The 27,273-nt window shown below is 41.8% G+C and overlaps 1 protein-coding gene across 7 annotated transcripts in view; it reads left to right on the forward strand.

Annotated features, from left to right (window-relative positions):
* FTCDNL1 (formiminotransferase cyclodeaminase N-terminal like) overlaps positions 1 to 27,273 on the forward strand; it is a 175,388-nt gene that overhangs the window by 102,365 nt on the left and 45,750 nt on the right. Inside the window, exon 5 of one of the 7 annotated variants that reach the window (XR_014246130.1) lies at positions 20,382 to 20,472. The exons of 2 other annotated variants lie outside the window; for them this stretch is intronic. Coding sequence is in view for 4 of the 5 variants with exons in the window: in XM_082397426.1 (XP_082253552.1) it covers positions 15,000 to 15,040 (41 nt within the window). In the remaining variant the exon portion in view is untranslated. 4 more of the 7 variants (XM_082397429.1, XM_082397426.1, XM_082397430.1 and 1 more) reach the window with 4 other exon arrangements.

The raw sequence follows: 27,273 nt of genomic DNA on the forward strand, positions 1-27,273 counted from the left end.
TTAATTCTTTAATTTTTAGCCTTTTTTCTATAAAAACAAATAAATTAAGGCCATAAATTTTCCTCTGCAAAGATCTTGCTGTATCTTTTTTAAGTTTTATAATCTAAACATTTCTGTAATCTAATAATTTCTCCTTTTACTTCATCTTCAGAGTTTATTTAAAAGAGTGTTTTTAGATTTCCAAGTTGCTGTGATGATTTTGGTCATCCTTTTATTATTTACTTTTTTAAAAAATTTATTTTATTTATTTATTTTTGGCTGCGTTGGGTCTTCATTGCTTTGCATGGGCTTTCTCTAGTTGCGGCGAGCAGGGGCTACTCTTGGTTGCAGTGTGCAGGCTTCTCATTGCGGTGGCTTCTCTTGCTGCGGGGCACAGGCTCTAGGCACGTGGGCTTCAGTAGTTGTGGTACGTGGGCTCTAGAGCACAGGCTCAGTAGTTGTGGCGCACAGGCTTAGTTGCTCTGCGGCATGTGGGGTCTTCCCAGACTAGGGCTCGAACCCGTGTTCCCTGCGTTGGCAGGCAGGTTCTTAACCACTGTGCCACCAGGGAAGCCCTATTATTTACTTTTAATATTATTACATTGTGATCATAGAGTATGCCCTGTTAAAATTTCTACTTAAAAACCGTCCTTTTCCATAGCATTCCTTTCTTTCCCTTCCCTTCAGCACTCCTGTTCTCATTACCTATTCATAATGTTTTGGCTATTATTCTCTAATGCAGAAGTCACATTCCTTGCATGGAATGAAAATATGCAATGCTTACAATTCCAATTTTGCATTTAGTGGTAATGGCACCGTCACCACAAGGATACAAAACAAAGTTATGTCCTTGGAAAACATATGTATTCATATGTATTTGTATAATTTATACTTTTATTTAAATATGAAAATATTAAAATTGGCTATCTGTGAATATGTACTGTGTTTTATTAAATCTAAGATCCATTGACTCTAGGTCATATCATTGTTTTTTTTTTTTTACCATTGAGAAAGAAGAATTTCTGCTGCTTGGATAACCCAATGACTCGATGCTTCTTAGCACTTAGAATCTTGTACTTAAAGATTGCTTTTAGACTTCTTTAGACATAGATTTTTTTAATTGAAGTATAGTTGCTCTACAATGTTGTGTTAGTTTCAGGTGTACAGCAAAGTGATTCAGTTACACGTATATATATTCTCTTCCAGATTCTTTTCCATTATAGGTTATTACAAGATATTGAATATAGTTCCCTGTGCTATACACTAGGTTCTGGTTGTTTATCTATGTTATATATAGTCATGTGTATCTGTTAATCCAAAACTTCTGATTTATCTCTCCCCCCCACCCCCCTACTATCCCCTTTGGTAACCACTAGTTTCTTTTCTGTCTGTGAATCTGTTTCCGTTTTGTAAATAAGTTCATTTGTATCATTTTTTAGATTCCACATATAAGTGATATCATATGATATTTGTCTTTCTGACTTATTTCACTTATTATGACAGACTGATTTTTAATCATGTATTACTCTTGCATAGATAAAATTGAATGTATAAGTGGAATAAATTAGATGAAGTATTCCCCAAACTTCTTTCACATTCAGAGTCTGGCTTTTCTGAGTCACTTTGAAATCATAGTCATTGATAGTCATATATGTTTTTATCACAAAATATCCTCTATGACATTAAGATGCAAAATATTTTAAAAGAATGCTTCACTATTATCTCTGAGATTTCCTCCCAAACCTCTGACACCAGTTCTACAAGTTTTGATAAACATGCATGTGGTAAATAATGAATCATCATGTTGTACACCTGAAGCCAATTTGTTATATCAACTATATATCAATTTTTAAAAAATGCATGTGGTAGGCAGAATAATGGCCCCCAAATGTATCTGTATCCTAATCCCTGGAAGCTGTGACTAGATTACATGGCAAAAGGGAATTAAGGTTGCAGTTGGAATTAGGTTGCCAATCTGCCAACCTTAAAAATATTGAGATTATCCTTGATTATCTGTATGCGTCCGACCTAATCACAAAGGTCCTTAAATGTGGAAGAGGGAGGCAGAATAGGAAGTGAGAGTGGTGCAGTGTGAGAAGAACTCGACCCATCATCACTGGCCTTGAAGGTGGAGGAAGATGGCTGTGCGTGAGCCAAGGAGAGAGGGCAGCCTCTGAGGACTGGGAAAAGCACGGAACTCCCCCAGAGCCTCCCTAAAGGAACGCAGCCCTGCTGACACCTTGATTGTAGCCCAGTGAGACCCATTCCAAACTTCTGGACCCCAGAATGGGAAGATAATAAATTTGTATTGTTCTAAGGCACTATTTTTGTGGATTTGTTGAGCAGCAATAGAAGACTAAAACAGTGTGCAAGCAATGATAATATTTCAATACTGACCCCTGGCTGACGGCAAGTGGAAGACATACCCTGAGACATTAAAATGTGAAAAATATTTACCTTGAAATTGATGAAATATGGTAAATGTATATTAAACAGGTGTCATAGGAAGGGTCATCTTAGCAATTGTGACTGTGGACTTAAGATGGTCTTGTAATACTCAGAATCCAGTTAGACATCATTTAATGTCTGAGGTAATTGTGTCACTGCCAAATCAGAAGAATATGGAAAGAAGTGGGACTCCATCAAGTTAAAGGTCTTTAGGGCTAGGTGGGAATATATGTAAATACTGTAAGAGCCAAAAAAATAAGAGTAAATTAATCAAGTGATGTGGTAACTGGGATATGGGCTAAGTGTAACCCTCTTTTAAAGTTCTGGAGCCCCCCATTATACACTATAAACAATTCTGGAGGCAGCCTATTGTCCCAGACAAGAATTGGGACAATGTTCACGCCTGTGGTCATTGCACAACCTCACAATCAAGGGTGTGACACAAAATTGTTTAGGACAACATTATTGTTCTGTTGGTGACTAAGCAGCATGAAATCCAATCGTGAATTACTGCCAGTAATAGCTAAAACTTTATAAAGATGTAATTTGAAATAATATCTACAGGTTATGCATAAAAAGCACTACAGTTTAAGAATCTGTAAGGTTTCAGAGACCCTTATAGAAAGAAAAGTATCTGATGATATATAATAATTCAGGTCACTCACATTTGAGATCTGTGAAAATACTTAAGAATATGCTCTAACCAAACAGTGAGTGAAGCAGGATAGATAAGTCAAGTTAGGGAAGATGAAAGAACAAACAGTGGTGAGAGCAAATTTTTCCACTTCATCATATGGTTGGGAAATCCTAATTTTTAGCTTCAGATGAGTAGCATCAAGTATTCTTCCTCTTCTTATTTTTGTTCAAATGAATATCAAACTTCTCCAGCATTTCTAGTTAACTGGGCATGTGTTCTAACTATTCTTTGGCTACAAATCACTCTTCAGTGGTGGTGTAGATGCTGTTTTGAACAACTCAGATCCCTCTTTCCAAAAACCCTCAGTTCCCAGCTGCTGAGACAGTTGGTTGCTGACAGCTCACAGATGAGTTTCTCCCAGCAATTGCCCCCAGACAAAGGGAGATGCCTTGCCCAAGTCACGCTTCCTCCCTGGAAAGAGCCTACATCATAACTGGTTGATGTGTGGTACAGAGCCCCAGCCTCCTTGCCTCAATCTCAGCAACTCTGAGGGAGTTTCCCAGGTCCGATGGCCCCCAGTGGATTGACTGAGGCCTGTATTACAACTGCACTGCCTTTAAACTTCCTCGGCCTAATCCTGCTCCCTTTACCCCTGACAGGTATCCTCAATAAACCAGCATGCAAATCCCAGAGTCTCAGAGTCTGTTTCCCAAGCAACACAATCTACAATGGGGATTTTGGAGCTGAATCACGTGCCACTGATTGGCAGTGAGGACCCCCATCCCTGGTGTTAAATGGAGTGCCAGTAGCCCCTGGCATACAGTTTGGGTGCAAATCATAAACTTTACCTAGTGGTGAGCAAGGAATTGATATGTGTAGACTGGAATGCACTGATGGAGGGATATTGCAGGCATTTGAGAATAGGAATTATAAGAATTTTGGAATCAGACTGCTGTTGCTGACAACCATTGATATATCAGGGCAAGGCACGTTTGAGGGTAGTTACTCACCAAGTGGGCCTACTTGGTAGCATATAGTGACATTCTCATTTCCAGTCATTGGAAGGCAGAAAAGGCTAAACAAGGGCAATGGAGCATCAACACCGATTTAATTCTCAACCCTGAGAGTTTGGCTACATTGAATTTAAGGCCGCAGTTGGGATGGAGTGGGACCCTGAGACTTGGAATGGGGACGTGTGGGATGATGCCCTTGAAAATCTTGAATCTGCAGATTTATCTGAACTCTTTAGGTCTGCAGAAGTGGCCCACTCCTCCCTGTCAAAGGCTGGCATTCCCTTCCTTGTTTGCAAAGTTTTCTTTATTTCAGCACAATATGCACCTCAATCAGAATATACCCTACCTGCCTGCAGGCTACCAGACCAATAACTCAGTGATTTACAGTATAACTTGGCTAGAGAATGGCTAGATCTGCTAAGGAAGGAGAGGAATTTTATCCAGAAGGTGCTGCAGGACCCAGTTCACGTGTTTGGGCAGTTGTTCCACTAATGTGTAGCAGAGCCCGCGGGCTCCAGCCTCTGTTTGGTCCAACAGAGACACACAGATTGGAATTATGAGTGTGCATGTGGGTAATGGATGGATTTTCTCTATGAAATGATTACACCAGGCCTAGATAATTGGCAAGAACACTTACATTTTCCAGTAAATTTGAGAAGTTTAGATTCCTTGGCATACCAAATAACCCTTCTAGAATATGTTTCGCTTCAGCTTTCTAGTTCTAGTCTTGAAATTTTACTTGAACGGACATTAATAAAGTCTTTTGCTCAGATGATGTAGCCAACTTACAAAAAAATTCACTCTCTTTGTAACTATGACTTGAAAATAGCAGGAGATATTTCAGTTGGCGTTCTCTTTACTTAAATTAAGGAAAGCAGTGCTGTGTGAAATCTTTGTTTTGCAGTCAATCTTTGCACTCATGAACTTGGAGAGGTGCCTTTTAAGACTGAGCGAAGGTTTCAGTTGTAATCTGATGGAAAAGTACTTGAGCAAGTGCTCCTTCTTGGTAAAAAAAAAAAGTCCTCGTGATGATCACTTGATACGTATGTCCAGTGATAGAGGTTTCTTTAGCCATTATAAATGCACTTCATAGGTCACTGGAGTTGGTAGAAATTGTTTGCCTCTCACAGGAATTTGCAGTTACACTAGAATGTCATCATTTCAGGAAACTATAAAGCAATGAACATGTTTACTTTCAGCCACAAAGGAAAAAAAATATCCTGAGAACCAGATTTTCTTGGCAGTTTGAGGCATTTATTAGAAAATCTGTAATTTCTTTTTTGTACTCCCACACTCAGTGGGCATCCCCTTTAATGGAGATATGTCAAGCCTGTAGAATTATATGGTACATTCTGAACTTGCTTTGCTGGGAAAATAAGACTCAGGACTTAATTTATAAGCTTGTTGAGTTCACCATCCTCCTGGCTCCCTGGAAGGAGGAATTAAAGTCTCATGATGGCTTAAAGGGGCCTAAAGTGCTCTCAGGTGCCCTTAGACACTCAGAATGGAGGGCACTGAATTTTGACACTGGTATTTTTCTGTTAGTAACGTGCAGTGCAGAAAGGTTCTCTGCAAAGTTAGACTCTATGGGAACTTTCTGGGTCATCCCACTTGATGGAGAGTGTCTCTATTTTTATGCATTTCTACTGTGTTCCCAATTTTCTATTCCTCCCCACCTAGAAACATACCGGCTTCTAGGTGGTAATTTCTTCAAATGTGCTCTCAATATGGAGAGAAAAAGAATTATTCATGTGTTAGGAGATAAGGCCTAGCTCCTCTCTAGACCTAGAAATGCACCCGCTGGCCACATTCCAGTTGCTGGCTGTGCTGTCCTGGTTCAGTGTCCACTGTGCATGGTGGTGACTTCAAATGGACTTCCTGTTTAAGTGCAGGTGTCAGCAATTTTAATCTAATAGGATTTATACCTACTTTGGTTAATATTTCTTCTTCTTGCTTCACTGGTTCTATCATTATATTTTTTTATATCCACTAAACTGACTAAAGTCTGCATACCCTTTTGCAACACAGTCTGACTCCAATTTTTGATCTGTGGTTGCTGACAACTTTTAAGCCTCAATCCTCCTTCCCCCCACTTGCACCCCACATCTACACATCCATGATAAGAAAGTCTGGATGCTTTGGTACTGGAGGGAGGGTCAAAACATGCAAACCCCTGCCTGTGTGGGAACCCTCACCCTGGCCTCGCCCACTCACCACCATAAAAACCCCAAGCCAGTCCCTTTTCCAAATTCTCTTGAGCCATTTTCGGATCTACTTTGGAGTTGCCCTGCTCTCCCCAGAAAGCCTTATCATGTGAGTACGATGGTCATTTTATTTTTATTTTTTTTGCGCCAACATAGCTAGGCCACAGTGTCCAGATATTTTGGCAAACATTATTACAGATGTTTCTGTGAAGGTATTTTTAAAAATGAGATTAACATTTAAATCAGTAGACTTTGAATAAAGCAGATTACCCTCTGTAATGTGGGTGGGCCTCATCCAATCAGTTGAAGGTCTTAACAGAAAAAGACTGACTTCTGTTGAAGAAGAGGGAATTCTGCCAGGACCCACCTTCAGACTTGAACTGTAACATCAGCTCTTCCCTGGGTTTCCAGGCTGCCAGCCTACCTTGCAGATTTTGGACTTTCCAGTCTCCATAATTGTCTAATCCTTAAAATAAATCTCTCTCTCTGTCTCTGTCTCTCTCTCTCTACACACACACACACACACACACACACACACACACACACACACACACATACATATCCTATTGGTTCTATTTCTCTGGAGAACCCTAATACAGTGAGTAATCTTTTTCACTTTTGGTGTGTATGTGGCATTATAATATCTTAAAATCTGAACCAAATAGTGGGTGGGGTTCACCCTGTATCTACAAGAGTGTCCACAACATCTTTAGTGGTAGAATATTTTGTTTTTATTTCCCAACCTTACCTTGCCCAGTTGACTCTTGGGTTGTGTGCAGTTTTGGTAACGTGAGACACAGAGAGGGACACAGAGAGAGACCCAAGTGACGCTCGTGAGGCCAAGATGTTTAATTAAATCCCATACTTGCATGGGAAACTTTCAGTGCTCAGGATTATATGTCATTGGATAACAGGTAGTGTCCCTGCCATCTGTCACAGGACTTAGCTGTTAGGATGATGGGGCTGGCAATGTGAGTACAGTAGAGGAGCATGGTTAAAACCGAGAAGGATGTTGTGAGATGTTTTGTGACAAATATAAGCTTTGGTTAATAGATGCTCATTAGAGCTAGGTGACAGACATCTGTACCCTTGCTCTCATTACATGACAGATATAGCCCTAAAAATCTAAGGTTCTTTGGGCAAGATCAGTTTCTGGATTTCCTACGTTATATCATGATTCCAAGGAGTCATGGCCACTTAAAAAGGGATACTGCTACTGTAATAATCTACTCTGAGCCTTGGTTTCGTTATAAACTGGAAGCTATCCTTGTTTCATTGGATTGTTGTGAGGGGCAAATCAGGAAACAAACTAAAGAAATTAGTACCGAGCCCAGTACATATTAGGTTCTCAAGGCATATTAGTTTCATTTGCTTTCTCTTCCTTCTTTCCTGCCCACCTTTCCTTCTTCAGTTCCTTTCTTTATTTTCTAAAGTAGATTGTGGGAAGAGGGGGAGAAATGGAGGATGGGGAGATTCTACTCAGTGCTATCGTTATTGGCAGCGACCAGACACATGAGCGCAGCTATCTGGAGCAGAAAAGCAAGACATGTCCACTAGCGCATGCTGTTTGGATACCACCTCCACTCTTTCCCCCAACCAGGAACTTTGATAACTCTTTGGGAAGAATGTGAGCAAAGCTGAAGTTACCCCAGAATTGGTGGGAGAACAATCAGAGACATAGCTGTACTGTTTATGGTTTAGTGGAAGTTATGGTTTAGTTATGGTTTAGGATTTAGACCTCTATACACCTGCATTCAAATATTTGGACTTAAACTTGCCCTAGGGCTGTGTGTCTATGGGAAAATTAATTTTACTCTCTGTCTCAGTTTTCTGATCTTCAAAATGGGGAAATAAAGGACTCTGTGGTTGGTTCAAAATCAAGTCACTCAGTTCCCATGGTGCCGAGAAGTGTTGGTTACTGAGAGCTTGCAACCAAGTCCCTACCGGAATTGCTCTTGGCCTCAATGGAATTACCTCACTCAAGTTTACATCCATTACCAGGGAAATGACTGGCCAATGCAAGGAAACAAAGACCAGTTCTGGGCCAACTCTGAAGGGGCATTTCGTCTCAAGAACTCCCTAGGGGATCAGCTCAGTTCTTTGTTGCAGCACCATCGCATTCAACCCTTCCTTCTGCTTAATTTTACTTTCTTTACTCCCTTCTGGGTGTCATTCCTGAGAGCATGCTCCAAAACACTTTCTCCACAACAGGAAGCACAACCTTAAAATCTATTTCTTGGAGAATTGGACCTAAGACAGTTGATGTCAGGAGTGGTTTAAGAAAGCAGACAATGAAATGTGATTTTGGAGCTGCCTTACTCTCTGGCCAGCTGGCAATGAGAAACTATTGCTGGTGCAAAATGGAGCATTGCAATTGTTTCAGCTTTATCAATTGTGAACAGGGATAGAATAATGGTAGGAGGGAAGGCACTCAAATATCTCAGAGTTTGTGAGATTCTGAGGGAGGTAGTAAGGATGATGGAACGGAACGGCTGTTGTTGAAAGCTATCCCAGGCATTGGATAAAGACAGTGGAAGGGTTTGAGTGATTAATCACCAATGTAAGAGGTATTGTGAATGTCAGAGGAACTCTTTGGGAACATATAAAGAAACTCTTATCTCCTATGATCAAGGACAGAAGAACCTGAGGGTCATTTCTAAGCCATAATTCTAAGGCCAGCAGAGCCCCAGAGAAGGCTGGATTTTCAACTCCAGAAAGTGTGTTATATCAAGACTAGGGCCCTGGTTGGGAAAGAATTGAGCCCTGAGTCTAAAAAAGGGGATATATGAATTGATGCCCCCCAAAAATCTTAACACCCTGCCCCCATTCCCTTGAAACCTCTCAGTTGGCAAATGCGGTCTACTTCTCCCTATTAAAGGCTAGCATTGCCCCTTCCTGGATGGAAAACTGCAGAGGCCTGTGCTTTGCAAGACAATATGTACCCTTCAGGATCTACCCCCACCAGTCCTCTGGCCTCTAGGCAAACAGAGAGTCGAGTCCAACGTAACCTGTCCAGGGAATTGCTGGGCCTGCAGAGGGAGGAAAGGGACAAAACAACAAAAAAGCTGGAAGAGTTGGCCACACAATCTGGGAGAATATATATGGGACTGGATTCTGAAGATGCTGGATTTATAAGGGCAGAACGTGAAGTTGGGTAAGGGAGAGTATATTGATAATGAAGCACTGTCCTAGTCTATAAAATGTAACCCTCTGAAATGGGCACTGGTTATATTTACACAAGATAACGCAATGCTAAGCTGGCTCCTGGATGACTGGAAAAGGTTATGACCCACACTAAGTGATGTAGAAAAGCCCGAACTGGTGGGACAGATGGTGGAAGGACAAAAGGCTCAGGCATGAGGACATGCAAGAATGGGTATGTTTTATAAGACTGGAAAAGCCACCAGCTGACTACATTCCAAGGACAACCCAGAGGCCATTCCACCGACCAAAGTAATAAGGAATTCATTGGTCAGAGAGGGACCAGCAACACTAAGAAGTGCAATGGTGTCCTCTGTAAGCCAGGAACATGCTATTAGAGAACTGGGCTCCCTCACTGCCACAAGGATGATGGGATCCCAAAATAGTAGAGGCCAGGTGGTGGTTTTAAACATCAGAAGCAAGGTGTGATGCATTTATCATAATGAGCGGCAAGGTCATGGTAGTAGTCAGAGTGATGTGACACACATAGGGCCACGGAGATGGTTAATAAAACAGAGCAAGGGAATCTCAGCAAGGGAATCTCTCAGTCTGTACAATGGGAAAGAGATCAAGGAGGCTAAAAGCAGGCCTCTCCTCCCCTGCAAAAAAAAAAAGTCACAATCCCAAACCGGTGTCTGGACTTTAGCCAGTTCTCAGACCTAGAAGGAAAGGCCAGGTCTCTAGGGGGAACGGCCCACATCACTGTGACAGGTATACATGGCAGTATATACAATACAGTGGCTTATCCGTATTTTTCCCAAAGGGACCTGTGACCATTTACTCGGGTAACTATACACTGGGGACTGGGTAGTACTCAGACATTTGTGAGTGCTGCTGGATGCAGGGCCCACAGTAGCACTGATTCTTGGGGAGTGAAACTGTTATCCGGGCCCCTGGTTAGACTGGGGGGCCCTTGAGGACTGGTAATAAAATGGTATCTTGGCTTAGGCCCAGCTCATGATGGTTCTACTGGGTCCGTGAACTCACCACCCAGTAGTCATTTTCTGGTCCTCAAATGCATAATTGGAATATTCATACTTGGTAGTTAGCGAAACCCCTACGTTGAGTAGTGGGCTTGAGTGTTAAGGAGTGTTAAGAGCTATCATAGTGGGGAAGTCAAGTGGCAGCGTTTGAAACTCCCCCTGCCCCCATCACAACCAAATAATAAATAAAAAACAACATTGTATCTAAGGAAAATGGCAGGAATTAGAGCCATCCTTAAGACCTAAAGGACTCAGGGGTAGTGAATCACATCCCCCCGTTAAATGAATCCGTTTCTGGCCCCTTCAAAAACCAAACAGATCTTAGAGGATGACAGTGGACTTCTCCAAACCCAGCCAGGTCGTAGCCCCGATTGCAGTTACTGAGCCAGGTTAGTCTTTTACCTAGCAGGTTGACACGGCGGTTATTACTACGGGGTGTGCAGCCACAGGCCTGGCATATGTGTTCTGTCCCATCTTTGTCAGGAAGTGGGAGCAGAAGCAGTTTACACTCAGGTGGAACAGACAACAGTGTACATTTAAGGTCTTACCTCAGGGCTATGTTAACTGTCCCGCCCTCTGTCACAATCCCACCCTCTGTCACAATACAGTCTGAGGGGACCTGGCTCATCTGGATGTCCTGAAGAACATCATAGTGGCCCACCATATTAATGAAGACATGCTAATCAGATTGGATGACCAGAAGTGGCAGGTGTATTGGAAGCCTTGGGAAGACACATGTGCTGCAGAGAATGGAAGATTAAACCCTACCATGATTCGGATCCTGGGGTTGTGGGGAAGATTTGGGTACCCTTGTATAGATATAGAGCATCCTGCCCAGCACAGAGTCAGTCCAGTTGCTATTTACTAAGCCCTTACTATGTGCTACACCGTGAGAATGTGACCCCTGCTCTTTAGTCCTCTGCAGGGAAAACAAGGGCTAAGTGCTCCAAAAGAGGGCATCCAAGGCGTTACAAGATGATTTCATTATCCTAATTCTGCTGTTTTAATTGTTGGTGATATTCTTTTAAGACCTAAATGATAAAAAAAAAATTTGTTCTCTGCAAAAAAAATTTGTAACATTGCTTCCATCATTGGGTAACACAGAAATGTTCTATGGCTCGGAGTTTACAAAGAATCTTTTCATTTAATGAGCTAAATGACCATGCATAACACATTTAAATTATGACTTATACTTTTCTCATTTACCGGTTGTTTTTGTTCTTTTATACCGTAAGAAATTAATGAGGCTGAGAAGCTTAAATCGTGTTTTATGTATTTAAAATAATTATGATTAAAGGCCTTTTACACATGTGTATTTATCATGAATTCTTGTTCAAAGAACGATTTTTCATGGTTCAAGAAGCAAAATCAATTTAAATCGGCAGCTAATGCACAGTTCTCAATTCCATGAGTCAACTGGATGCTGCTGACATTTTTATGTGGAACCTCCTTTAACGTAATAAAAGTGTTGCACTAAATGATACGTCTAACACGGGAAAAGTGGCACACCCATTGTCTGAGACCCACGCTGGGATGTTCCGGGTCACGCCATGGGCCACCGCCCATCATCCTCATCTTCTCTGTTGTGCTGAAGTTGACTTGAGTGACTAAACGGAATGGTGTAATAAAGTGCTAGTCTTGCCATTCGAGTCCAGTTAAACGTCAGGTGGCTGATGCACATGCCTCCCATTCTCCATCAGAGCGGGGAGTAAATTCGCCCCCCGCATATCCAGGATCCCCAGGACATGGCAATCAGAGGATTGAGAGGAAGCGCTGCCAGCTTGCACTTGGTCTGAATATTCAGAACTCCAGCGTTCCGCCTCTAAAGGGGCTGGATTCCGTGGCAGAGTAAGAGCTCCCGGCCCTGTGCAGTTCTCCGTGTGTGTGCATCCGCCGGCAGGCAGATGCCCCTTGGAGGACAGAGTGTGTAATTATGAATATTTTAAATGTGGGTGGTTGATCCCTTTCCTATTCAGCATGTAGCTGTGAGTGAAGCTGCAGACAATGGCCAGAATCCTCTTTGTGCTAGCCTGAATTTATCTGAGAATATTGAAGTAAACAGCCAAAGGGCTCTCTATTCTCCCCTTCCCAGATATGCAGGGAAGAATAGAATCCAGCCTTTGTCTGGGTGGTGAATTTTTAAAGTGGTAGGTGCAGGGATAATGCATGAATAGATAACAGCTCTGGGGGACTCAGGAAATGGTATTTCACTAGGAGAAACAAATGTTTGCTGTCTTTGAAAGGGAAGGAATATACTAAGGATCCAGGTATGAAGAGGTGAATTTTTTGGTAATAAGACACAGAGACACTAAAACTAGTATCAGAGTGGCAAAGAATGATAGAAAAATTCTTGCTTTGGGCTCCCCTCCAGCTTTGCCACCTCCCGATTCTGAGATGTTGGACTGTTAGGTCACCTCTCCGAGCCTCAGTTTTCACATCACCACAATGGGGAGATTGGGCCAAATTATCTCCCTAGTTCCTTCTTACTCCATCTATGATCCTGTGACATGCTCTGAAGATTTCGGATGAACATGCAGTCCTTTAAAGGAGGGAATGACCTCTACAGCCCAAGAAAGACTTTTATTGAATACTTAATACTCAGCCAACACAGTACTGAGTTGTAAGGATATAAGCCAAGAACGTTATCAACTGTACTAGCGATGCTAAGGAGATAAAAAAGAGACTGAAACGGGACACACTGCGTGCTGTAGATGATAAGTCTAAAGCACCTCAGATGAAAGATATCAATGTAGAATGCACAAGTAAGGAGGTGAGATTTGAACTAAAATGGGAGCTGGGCTTTAAAGGATGGGAAGGGTTGGGGTGGGTGGAGAAGGGCTAATAGGTCATTCCTGGTTTGAGGGTGAAATCATGCTCCTGGCAGGAAATAGATGACTCAATCAAATTGGGTAATTGAGAAGAGTTTAATAAAGAGGACATTTACACAGGTGTAGCCAAGGCTTAGGTAAACAACTGAAGATGATGCAATGCCCTGGGCTGGCAAAAGAAAGGAGTCATTACCACTCTAGACCTGAAGAAGCAAGAGGTTGGAGTGGTCGTCATAACAGGACATGCGTGTCCTGGAGGAAGGAAAGCCTTCAGTAGAGGGGCTGATGGAAGCCAACCCATTGCAACTCTGCCAGCAGGAGCTGGGGGTGGGGGAAGATACCCAAATCTCATTCTCCTCCTGCCTTCAGTTTCCTTCTGGAGGCTGTGCCTGGCTAAATTCAACTGGAAGACTGATGAAGTTCAGCCTCCTGGGGCACAGGTGGGAAAGGATGAAAAGTCGATCTATAGAAGCAAACAGAAGATATCAGCAGAGCAGGAGACCATGAGCGCTCACAGATGTACAAGTAGAAAGCAAAAGGCATGGTGGAGAACTCTCCATCCATCAAAAGTCTTGGAAGTCAGGAAGGGAATTGCACACATATGGCCACTGAGCAGTGTCTGTCCCTTGAGTGCAGGACCACCGTAGACTTGCTCGAAGAGTTTGGGGGTGTGTGAAAGAGCTGGGAGAACACTTCTGAGCGTTTCCTGGCCGCCGTGAGAGTGCTCACCATGCCCAACCATTCCGACCTTCTCTTTTTGGAGGGACAAACTCTTACATCACTCATCCCTTCTATTTTACATTGAGGTTTTGGATCATTAAAATTTTTCAATATTTATATCAAAACTGTTTTGATCTGGAAACTTAGTAGCAACCTGTAATATTGCTTTGTCTTTTCTCCCCTCCCCCTACTCCAATAACTACAAATATTAAATATTTTAAGGCCTTTTCTTACGTTGCTCCCCACACATTTCAGTAAATCATTATTGTCTAGACACCAAAAGAAAGTCAGAAACCATTGCTGGAAGTGAAAATTCTTTAGGGATTTTTATTCAATAATAGAGCAATTAAATAGGGCATATTATTGAACAATAGAAAGTACTTTCTTTACAATCTGCACACTTAGCAGATGCATCATTAACCATCAAGTCAACGCTTAAGTTCAGGGCCACATATGCTGAAAAAGCACTGTTTTATATATGAATACATTATCTTTCTTTGGAAAATGCTTAACACTTTATGCAGAAAATGAAATATTGAATTCCCTATTAAACCTACAGTTTAGTACGTTGTGATTATCTACATATTTACCTAAATTATATGGCAGGAACAAAATTATTAAAGTATAACAACACTCCTTCTCATTTAATCAAAAGATACACCCCGAAGTCCTTATGGAGTTCTAATCTGCCTGAGTTCAAGGCCATAGTTTGTGACAAGCGAACTATGATGGGGGTTTCTGTTCACAGGCTAATGTGGTAAGGCCACGGCAACGGCTAAATTCAGTTTGCAGTTTATTCAGCTTGTCAGCTTTAAGTTACGTCATCTGTACAAGTGTTTATTTGTGGGAGATACACATTTCAAAATTCATGCATAAAGCTCTTAATATTGTTAAAATTGTGCTGTTTCAAAATCACGTAATTTTGTATTGCATGCAATTTTAAATGTTAAGTTTGTACTTATAGTACTACCTTATTGTGTTAACAGCATTTCCAGGTACTGGACAATGTATGGAGGGTTCCATGTAGGCCCTGGCACGTGAGTGATGGGGCTAAGGGCAGGAGGAGAATGGCAGAGAGGGAAGCTAACTTAACTTACATGAGAAAAGTTCGGCTGCTGTGTGTGTGTGCGTGTGTGTGTGTGCGTGTGTGTGGTGTACATGTGCTTATGTGTGTGGACCTGTAAGTAGAAAGAGAAGCAAATGGGGAGGGATAGAGAATGAGGAAGAGACCCAAGGGCGAGGCGGGATAACCGCAGCAGCTGAAGTCGCAGGGAAGACAGAAAAGAGGTGCCATATGGGTGCAGTTCCAGGGTGGGATTTCCTTTTTGTCTCCTTTTCAAGAGACTGAAGTAAAAACTCATGTTATTATAGATTTTATTTTTTAAGAAAAGTTTTAGGTTTACGGCCAAATTGAGTGGAAAGCACAGAGTTCCCATATACCCCCTGCCCCAGCAGACCCACAGCCTCCCTGACTCTGAACATCCCACACCAGAGGCATACCTTTGTGACAGTCAGTTAACCCCCATGGACACGACCCTATCACCCAGCGTCCATACTCTACATTAGGGTTTACTCTTGGTCCTATGTAGCCTATGGGTTTGGACAAGTATGTGATGTCATGTATCCACCTTTATGGTATTATACATATTATTCAGAGTCATTTCACTGCCCTAAAAATCCTCTGTGCTCTGCCTATTCATCACTCATGTTACTATTCACTGCTTTTTGCTGTTGAGTATTGTGGGACTGAATCTTGCTGATCTGGGTGTTGAGACAGGAGAAAGAAGACCTAGATGTATTCATGTTCTCGGTGTGGGCTCTTTAACCATGAAGGACACTGAGGCATATTGTTGGGCCTCAGACCACCCACTTAGATGGTCTGAGATGACACAAGATACTTAGATGACACGAGAGAGTGTCACAGGGATGGTGTATCCAGGTCAGAGCTGTCACAACAGAAGGCACAGCTAGATTCCAGGTTTCACATGCCTGGGTCCACTGAGGACATTTTCTTTAAGGCATCCATAGTAAGTTCTACTCCAGTAAAATAAAGGGCAGGCTGGCTTCTCTGGGCCCTAGAAAGAAGTAGCTTTCAATACCTCTGAATACCGAATGGCAGTAGAATCCCTCTCCTGTATGAGATGGCTTATAAGATAGAAATTCTGGCCAAATAATCCATCTATCGTATGAATATTAGACATGTTAGAATGTGTTGGAAACTAGGCCCTGAGAGAATAGAATCATGAGCATTAGCACAGTACGAGACTTTGGTGAGAATCTAAGTGCCATCATGGCACCATGGCTGAGAGCTGGCCTCTAAGGCCAGGCTGCCTGGGATCAGAACCCGGGTCTGCTGCTTTGTCGTCTGCATGACTTTGGGCAGTTTACTTAACTTCTGCGTGCCTCAACTTTTTCATCTGTAGAATGGGGATAATAAGAGCGCTTGCCTCAAAGGGTTTTTGTGAGGGTTAAACAAAGTAATGTTTTAGTAATTTAGCAGTGTTTTAGTAGTGGCGATCCTATTGGACATTGCCTGGCACATAATGTGTACTCTGGCAGTGTATGTTAAATAAATACTCCAACCTTGTCATTTCACACATGAGGAAATTCTCTTAGACATAATTTACTTCAAATTTTCGAAGAGATTTTCTCCAGTCTGGCCATAATATCTTGTATTCACGAAGTCACTGGTGTCAGAAATTTTGAGATTTTTCTAATTACTTCTCAGCATCGCATGAGGTTCTTTCCTATGGAGTGGTCTCTCTGTTCAAATCCACAGGTTGCTCCATCCCTGAATAAGATCACTGACAGCAGACAGGGAACAGAAGAGGACAAGTGGAGGGCTGGGGAAAGGCAAGGAGGGAGCTGGAATGAGGTGAGGAAGGCACCATTATTTCTTCTATAAAGATCTCCAGTGAATCTTCAGTTGGAGGGTGCTACCTAAAAATAGGTAAAGCAAGGAGCCTCCTATCCCCCCACTGCCTTGTAATATTGTATCAGACTTATTTTGTAGCATAAGGATGCAAATCAGGGACCTTGCAGGAGGCTCTGCGAAACTCAATACAAATGGCAAGTCATGCTGGGGGAGAGGAGAGTGTGAACATTCCAAACCCCAGCTGGAGCACCCAGCAATGAGCCTGGTTCTCCTGTAGGGTTGGTGGAATCCACCTAATTACTGAGGGTGAAGCCCTGGAAATCACTGGAGTGTTGTCATCTCTGCATGAGGTCTCCATAACTGTGCTGACGTAGAATTGGATAGGCTCTTAGCAGTGCTTTTTGGTTGGAAGACGCTGATGTGTTATTACTTAGGACTAGATGTGTTGAAAAATGCCTCTCACTCCTTCACTTTCTAACAGCCCCTTTTTGAGTGGAACGAATTAAGCATGCATCGAACATGCATCTAGTGACTATTATGTGGCCTCTCTAAATGATATTATTACAAAGCAGAAAATATTAAGATTGACCTCAAATGTGTACTTTTATATTAAAACTGAACCTTGCATTTTACAGGAATGATATTGTACTTTACAGTTTTCAGAATATTGTGTTATTTTATTGTTATATACAGCATATAAGATGAAATTTATAATTATATGCAAATACAATTATAATATAAGATAATACAATATAATATAATACATATCTGCCACAAGGCAGATTATTTTCTTACTTTTATTATACAGACGAGGTACCTGAAATTCAATGAGTATATAATATCACACAATAAAAGGTAGCGTTGTAAAAACTCATTCATTCATTTGGTTATTCATTTATTCATCAAATATCCATTGTGCTACTTCACTGGGCAGGAACTATTCTAAGTTCTAGGGAGACAGAGAACAAGACCCCAAAGACTCCACTTCTCCTGGAGCTTACATTTTAGTGGGGGAAAGAAGCATTACACAAACAACTGAGAGATAATATGAGAGTAAAAAATGTTAAGAAGAAACTAAAATGCATGATGGGAGAGAGTGACTCTTGATTGGGACAGTGACGGAAGGCCTCTCTGAGGAGATGACACACAGGGATCTGAGGCTTGAGAACAGCTGGAATCGGCTATGTGAAGACCTTGGGACTGAGCATTCCACCTGAAGGGAAGAGAAAGTGCAGGATCCTAAAGACAGGACTCAGCTGTGTGCCTGGCGAAGGAAGAGGCCAGAGTGGCTAGAGTCAGAGGCTGAAGATGCCGGAGTCTGGGATTTTACCCCACTTACAAGCTCATAAATTAGCCTGTTCCTATGTCATGGATGAAGAAGACACGTGGGTCCCAGGTCAGACTCAGCACAACCAGCAGTAGGGACATCATGTTTGTGTCAGTTCCCTTTGTTCCTGGAGACCCACGAGGGCATTATGGATGGGCCAGGTGGCTGCTCCATGCCCAGTGGGTTTGTGTCCAGCCAAGGAACACTGAGCTTGGGAACCTACTGCTTTATTTATAGCAAGTGGTAAGCAAGATTGCTCTTTGTCCTGGAAAGAGACATCGTCTCATCCAACTACCTGGGTGGAGAGCAGCCTGGGCCTTGCACTCTCAGCCCACCGAGTGAGAACTCGCACGATGCTCAGGTCTACGGCAGGCGGCCTCTCCTAACAGGAGGGTGGAGCGTGCAGACTCCAGTTGTGCAGGACTAGATCTGGTCCTGGCCGGGATTTATTCAGGGATGGCTTGGGACTTCATTTACCAGTTGCTGGCTTTATACCAGTATTCACAGATACCTACAGGCTTTTGATTACTCTGTGTAGTAAGCAGTTAGGGTCCTGGCAGGAAATTGATGGTACACTTATGGGACTAACCAAATAAGGGTTTCGTGAAGGGACTAGTTACAGAGGTGTAGGGCGAGGTCAAGGACACCCGTAAAAGGTGGTGAGGGACTCAGGGACCACTGTGACCAGAGAGAGCTCGGAGCCTTGGGAGGGGGATTGCCAACTAGCCACTGCCAGCAAGGCAGTGAGGAGACAGCACAGGAATGGGCACTGGGGTGCAGAGGGATAATGCCCTAACCTCACTGTCTCCTCCAAATACTAATCTCTGCCTTATTTCCCACTGGACAAACTCAGCAGAAGGCTGGAGGCAAGGGGCCCAATGTGGAGGTCAGCTTCCAGGAGCCAGAGCAGGGCCGGGAAAGTTGGAGAATGGATCTGGGGTGGCACATAGAAAATAACCGACACACTGTTATAATTTCATTCTTTTTTTAAAAAGAGGAGTAGAAATGACTCCATATCCAGAATTACTAAACTCTACTAAAAGGTATACTGTATTTACATTTATAAAAGGCTTCCCCCATAAATCTTCTTTAAATTCACTTTAAAGATATATGATGAAAAGTGTTTAACTCTATTTTCAAAAATAATTTCTTTATAAAATTGGGCTGACTCATCCACTCGTATTCAAGGTGCTAAAGGCATTTGTGTTTGCCCTATTAACACTCAGAAAGAAGCCCTGGCCTAAAAGACAGGAAGGCTGGATTCTAGTCTCAAATTTATCATTAATTGGTTATAAACTAATGGGGTGGTTAATGGTCTGTAAGACTCCTTCTGGTTCACTGCTGTGTTTAAATACTGCATTTGATCAGGAAAGCAGGACTTTCTCTTATGGGGCAGAGTTGACTGAACTTTGTACTTAGCGTTTTTGCCTTACTCTTTGCTTTTTAGTATAAATATTATTTTCTTTTTAATTCTTATTTAATCAAGGTTCTTATATCTGTCCCCATTGGAATTCTGGTTTATTCAGATTTCTTTATAGCTTAGTCAAAACCAATCTAGATTCATACATGATACAAGCTGCTTCTCTTTCTTAATTTTTTAAGATGATATATAAAATTGAAGAAAGAAAACAAATCTCTAGTTTTTCTGTTAGAATGAAAACATGATACTATCACTGCAGCTCTTCAATCTAATACCATCTATGTGTTCTAAAGTAATTATATGCTCACCACATGCGTGATTATTGTCTGAGCCAATGTGTCCTGCTAGGACAGGGCAGTCATTATTTATTTTCACACATGATGCTCTTGGAACCAGGGTCCTAAAGATTCACTTAAATTCAAGCCCTTGGAAAAAGTTTGAGGAGCAATTTGTTTTATCAGGTCTCTAAACTTTAACTTTAAATATAAAAAGCTTCATATAGCCACAGTGATATTTAAACACAGGAAATCTCATGTAAGTCATTTGTCTTAAGATGACATGTGGAAGTAATTATTAACGAGTTCCTCAAGGGGCATAGACAGATATACATGTTTCTCTTTATTTCTTTGGTCAGATTTATTACACAACCTAATTTTCATACTCGGACAACTCTGGCAAAAATTGTAGCAAGATAAAGCTGGGTAAAATGACTCTGGGCTTGACTGGTCTAATTCCTGGTTTGGCAGGTTAGGAAGCTGAAGTCTAGGGAAGCTGGCATGTGCTCAAGGTGACGCAGCTGGATGGTGCCCAGGTTGGGTCTAGAACCCGGATCTCCAGGTAAAAATACAGTTTTACAAATAGTACACATATAAGCTCTTGCCAAAATATGAAATGACAAATGAAAAGCTACAGTCTTTCTTTTTTTAAAAAGATTTTTATTGAAATATAGTTGATTTACAATGTTGTAATGTGTTAGTTTCAGGTATACAGCAAAGTGATTCAGTTATACATACATACATGTATGTATATATTCTCTTTTAGATTCTTTTCCATTATAGGTTATTACAAGATATTGAGTGTAGTTCCCCAAAAGCTACAGTCTCTCTTGACTGCTGTTCTAATCCCAAATCCTTTCCAGAATAACCACTGTTATCAATTGATATGTATCCTCCAGACGTTTTGCTGAATGTTTACACATATACATACAACGTACACATATATGTAGAAATGTGTGTATAGAGATATATGATATTGTTCTGTAACTTTTAAAAAACATAACTACTATTATACTTTACATCGGTTCTACAATATAGTCTGTCTCGGATATTTTTCTAGATCAGCACATTTCTCCCTCTTCTTTTAAACTGCTGGCTAATTTCCTAAAATATAAATAAGTGTATCATGGGCACTTAGATTGTTTCATTTTTCCTCCATTACAAACAATGTTATGACACAGTGCTGCTCAAAGTTTAGTTAGCGTCAGAATCACCAGAGGGGCTTGTTAAAATAGACTCCTGGCCTTACCCACACATACTCTGATTCAGTAGTTCTGGGATGGAATAATGGTCCCATTTCTAACAACGATTAGAAATGCTAATGTAAACATTCTCAGGGAATTCTGATACTGGTGGTCCAAGGACCATCCTGAGTTACACTGCTGTAATGAATATCAATGCATAGACTTCCTGTGCACACTTGTGAATGTTCTTGCATGAGGGTGGGAGAAGGAGATAGATGTGAGGAAGGATTTGCTGGGACATAGGACGTTTGCATTTACAATTTATAGATACTGAGAAGTCGTCCTCCAAAGTGGTCACACTGCTTTGTCTACTTGGCTGTACCCCCCAGCAGTGCATGAAGTACGAGGGCACTTGTTTCCTCACAAGCTCACGACGTTTCCTGTAAACAATCTTTAGTTTGTCCTCAGTACGTTTGGTGAGAATGGTATCTTGCTTGTCCCTGATCACTAAACTAATGAGGCTGATCACCATTTCATAATGTGCTCAATACGAACCATCATAATCTCCTCTTCTATGAGTTGCATACTGTACCGTAAGCACATTTTTAAAATAGGTTGTTGTTGGTTTGTTTTTCTCATAGATTTATAGTGATTCTAAAATATATATTTCAGATATTAATTCCTTGCCTGTTTTATGTGTCTGAAGATGTTTTGCCCAGTGCTCTTTTTTCTATACAACACGGTTATTACTTTACTCCTAATTTTATAACATTACCTGAATGGTACTGGTCCCTCTGAGGAACATAACAATTCCAGAATCAAACATTATTTTCCTTTTGGGTCCTCAGTTCAAATCCTGTGACCATACTGCTAAATGTTGGCTAATGATCAACAAATTGTGGAGAACCTGAGAAAGAGAATAGGTTGGAGACTCTCCAGGCCCTTTTAACTAAAGGAGATTCCACTGCGGAGGAGCGCCTCGACCTAATTTAAGGGAATAAGACTCACATATGTAGTTGAGATAAAGCAACCTCCATCTTGTCAAAAAGGAAATTCTGTAAGCTCCTGAGTAAAAGTTCTTCTAAGCCACTTTGACATAGGATTATTCTCTTTTGACATATTATAAACATTAAAGAAAATTTAATGCCCATCTGGACAGTTAGTTTTTTGCCAACTGCTACCACCACCAGCTGCAAAACTGCACTGACGACAAGCCATCCAGCTGCCATGCATACCCGGTGCCAAGAGAGAGCAAGCTGCCAGCGCTGCTTTAAGTGGCTGGGCTGGTTTGCAGCCAGGATTTGAGGGAGGATGTGCTGTGAAACACAGTAGTCACGACTCGGATTTTCAATGAGTTGTTATTTGTGTTTGCTTTTTTTTCTGGTCATCTACTGTGGGAGGCTGCTGGGGACACCATCCCTTTCCTGGAAATGGCAGCAAAACATGTTGATCCTTCTTCCTCTGCCTTTTATGTACTTGCTGGCACCCTTAGCATTCACATTCTGCTTGCACACAGTCATTAGCTGGAGCTGCCTGGAGCTGCAGAAAATGGTGTCATCTCTCCAAGGCTGGGTTTCCCCAGCTCCTCTTCTCTCTCCCCATCCCTAACGGCACCCCTTTCCTTGTTTTTCCCCCTTTATTTGTTTGGCATTTATTTTCTCACAAAGTAGCAAAAAGAAACTGTTTCCTCTGCTAGTAGTTTTCCTAGAAGTGTTCTTACATTTATGATCTTGGGTTCCAAACACTCCAGTACGGATGTTTCCCCTCAACAAAGAGAGAGTTCTTCTTCCTTCCTTCCTTCCTTCTTCCTTCTCCATTGACATCTGTAGGAGATTGTACTAGTGTTCACCAAATATTCTATTTTCTTCCCCCACTGTGTTTTTTCCCATGGGTGGATTGATTATTCATCCCCTCTTTGCTGAGTTCAGGAGAAACCATGTGATTTGCTTTGGCCAATAAAATATAGGCAAAAGTGATGTATATAACTTACATGCAGCAGTTTTAAGAGCCAACTGGTTGTTTGAAATGTCTCTTTTCCCTTTGCCAGAAGAACAGCAACACCCAGATAGAGACTGCTCCTTCAGCCTAGGTCCTGGAATGAAGACGTAGAGCAGTGCAACAGCTGACCCTTGAAGGACATGTAGCATTAGTAAAAACAAAACTGAGTCATTGAAAGCCATGCAGCATAACCTAACCTAACCTACTGTGACTGATACAATACCATTTCATTTGTAGGTCTCTACAAAAAACAAAAAAACAAAACAAAAAAACCCACTCTAACATGTTGAGATTACTTAGTAGAACACGGAATAAGACATCTAGGAAAGTTATCCCTAAAACCAGGCAGGGCTGCTTGCCTGCTAATGTGTATCTGACCAGGTTCACATGGGATCTTAGACTGTGAGAAATTGCAAGCATCTTAGAGCTCTTCTAATTAAGCCTCTCATTTTGCATAAGGAAATGGAGGCTCAGAGATGTTAAGTGACACACTGTAAGTCAGCCAGCTGGTTGGTGGAAAGACCTGGCCCAGCCCGGAAGAAGCCAGGCTACTCCCATGCTCCGTCAACCATGCTTTCTCCTGAGTTTTTCAGCTCAGCTAGCGCTGGGAATAAGATAAGAGAAGGGTCCCAAATGCAAATTTTCTGTCATTTTATTTAAAATATTTCTGAAAACTTTAAACATATTAGACTTCCATCTGCCCGCTTTAAACCCCAGATTGTCTCCTATTCCCTGTACTACTTACTGCTTCACGTTGAGAACACTTAATATTATCAAAATGAAAAGCATATTTAGAGAAGCAAATTTACTATAAAGGACAAATATAAGAGGTTTTTCTTTTTTTAAAAAAATATTTTATTTATTTGTTGCACCAGGTGTTAGTTGTGGCTCACTGGCTCCTTAGTTGCAGAATGTGGGCTCCTTAGTTGCGGCAGGTGGGCTCCTTAGTTGCGGCATGCACGTGGGATCTAGTTCCCTGATCAGGGATCGAACCCGGGCCCCCTGCATTGGGAGCTCGGAGTCTTATCCACTGCGCCACCAGGGAAGTTCCCTAAGAGGTTTTTCTTTTAGGCACTGTTCCGAAATATCCCCATTCACGATCTTTTCATTTTACCATACAGTTAAGAGTTTTACTCCTTAATAATTACAGAAGCTGACATTTATGTTATATAATGCTTACAATTACTAAAGCTCTGTTCAAAGTGCTTTGTATTCTTTTACACACTCAACCCTCACAGCAAACTTGTGATGTATTACTATCACTCCGCATTTACAGATGAGGAAATGGAGGCACCGAAAAAATTAAGAACCTTACCCAAGGTCACACAGTTGGTGAGTGGCAAAGCTGGGACCGTTCCTAGAATGACTACAAGACTGATAATGATAAAAATAATAACAGCAAAACAACAACCACGTAATTATTAAGTAATTGCTATGTACAGGAATTATGTGTCACTTTATATTTCACCATTTGTGGTCCCTAAAATATGTATTACAATAACTTAGGAAGCTGAAGCTTAAAGACATTAAGTGATTTGCCCCAGATCACATAAATGGTGGACCTAAGTTTAGGCCAGATCCATCTGACTTCAAAACCTGTCCTCCCTGCTTTTTCCTTTTTGTGTCGTCTCTACAAAAAAGCAGTGTAACAAAGTAAAAGTGGTGTTTTATTTTTTATTTTTATTTTTGGCCATGCTGCGCGGCTTGCGAGATCTTAGTTCCCTGACCAGGGATTGAACCTAGGCCCTGGCAGTGAAAGCACCGAGTCCTAACCACTGGACCACCAGGGAATTCCTGTAAGTGGTGTTTTTAGCAAATGTTCACTGCTTTATGATTCAACTATACGAAGTTGAATAATAGTGAGGTCTTTATCACCTGGAAACATAGACTGTGAGCAGAATGGATGGCAGTCTTCTTATCAAGGAAGTAATGACAGGGAAACAGGCATTGGATGGGTATTTTGACCAGGTGCCCAGGGATGTCCTCTTTCACCCTGAGTCTCTATGATGCTAATCCTCACGATATTTCTTCAGGAGAGCTGCTCTTTCTGAAGTGTGAAATAGAGGTACAGAGCATTAAAGTGCTCAGGCAGCCTGCCTGTGATGTCACTTGTGGGGCTGGTAGTAAAACTAGAGTCTTTTACTCAGATTTCATGTTCTATATGATGGATTTCACAGTTTCGACTATGTGGGAATGTCTTTTGCAGAGATTTCCAAAGCCTGACTGGAACTTTCTACCACTCTAAGTGTTGAAACTGTTTTTTTTTAAAGAAATACTGGGAAAAAAATTTTTTCAGTTGTGTGTTTAAATTTTTAATTAACCACAGCTAAGGAAGTGGTTACAGAACAACATGGATTCAGTTTGTAAATCCCTGCTTATCTAAACTTCAGGGTACAGTCATGAGATTCCTGAGTCCCCCAGTCTATGAACAGGGTAGTGGGAAGATTCTACCCTTGTTTTTTTACCTCCACATCTCTAGTGGGAAAGAGAGGGAAATTCTGGAGAGCACTGGAGGCCCTCTAGGAAACACCTTGTATTAGTTAGGATATGGTTTAAAATAATGGCTTAAATAAGCTAGAAGTTATTTCTTCCTTACATACGAGTCCAGGCGTTAGCCATCCTGACCTGGTGGGGTGTGAGGACTGTAAGGTGTCAGAGGCCCAGGCGCCTTCCATCTGGAGCTCCACCGCCCCCGGTATGCTGCCTTTACCCTGTCATCCAAGATGCCTTACCACACACCACGGTCCAGCCCCTGGAAACAGGGAAAAGGGGCTGGGAGAGGGGACAGCAGTTTCTTCTGGGGGCATGTTCTGGAAATTGCACTCATCCCATTAGCCATAATGTGACCACAAGGTCACTCATATTCAACTCCAAAAGAGGCTGGGAATTAGAGTCTGTGCTCTGGGTGTCTAAATGCTGAGATTAAATGTTTTTACTGTGGAAGAAGGGAAGAAGAGGAGAGAGATATTTGGGGGCAGTGTCAGCTCTGCTCGCTCTTCTGTTTATGTCTCCACCACCTCAGGAAGGTCCCGAGGCCCTGCTCTATCACGGCCAAGCCCATTGCTCTTGTCTTTTGGGTGCTTGAGCATCCTTTTTGTAAAGTGAAACCCTTTTGTAAAAACCTACATACTCCAGTCATGGAGCAGTGGAAGATCCAAGGAAGCACCATCTAACAACCAACAGTAATTAATAAAGGACTCCTATCCTTAACTTACTTTTCTTGATAGATATAGAAAGATCTCATCATAATCCACAGTAATAGATTAAATTTCCCTTTCCCTTCCCCCTGGTTTTCTATGCTTGAAAGTTTCTCCCAGAAAAAGAAGGACGCCTCAAATAAGCTTCTTATTTCCTACAACTCCTTCCCTCCAACCCCTCCCTCACCCACATCAAAAAAAAAAAAAAAAACCCCTCTGGATATTTAACCCCAGATGGGTTTTCTCTTTCTCTCTCTCTCATTGCTCCATTTTTCAATTATATATTTCAATCCCCAGGTAAGCAAGAATCTCTCCACTTGAAAGGTAACAAGCCAAGGGAAGAATAGTCAATACAGGTTTTTCCTCGTCCAGTTGGCGAGGAGAGTAAAAAGAGAATGCCCATCATGTTGGTCTTGCCATATGTATTCTCCAATCCATTTTCCACGCAGAGGTAGCCAAAATAATTTTTACAAATACAAATTAGGATAATGTCACTCCTCTGCTTAAAATACCTCACTAGCGCCTCACTATACTTGGAGAAGACACAGCATCCTCTGCACGGCCGACAGGCCCCTGTGTGCATGGCTGGGCCTGCCCCCCTCACTCCAGGCGCCTCCCCTTTGCTTTTCATCAAGATCTTCGCTGCCTAAAAGCTCCACATCTGCTACTGCCTCACTTGAAATGCTCTCCCCCAACTTGGGCAACTCCTATTTGTTTTTCAGTTTCTCCAAACTGTTGTCTCTTCAGAGATGCCTTTCCTAACCTTTCAATCTATAACAAAACAGGTTTATTTCCTCTAAGGGGATTCAGCAGGTATCATGACATGCATTTACATGTGACTTTATCTGTTTAATACCTGAATCCTTCACTAGATTATAAGTTCCAGGAAAACAAGGCACTGTTTCACCCCCACCATGTACCCAGGGCTTTGTAGTATTGGAGGATGAAATTCTCCCTATAAGCTTCTTATGAAATTGTGCCATC

This window comes from Balaenoptera borealis, assembly GCF_965194805.1.
Source record: "Balaenoptera borealis genome assembly, chromosome: 6".
NCBI classification, from domain to species: domain Eukaryota; kingdom Metazoa; phylum Chordata; class Mammalia; order Artiodactyla; family Balaenopteridae; genus Balaenoptera; species Balaenoptera borealis.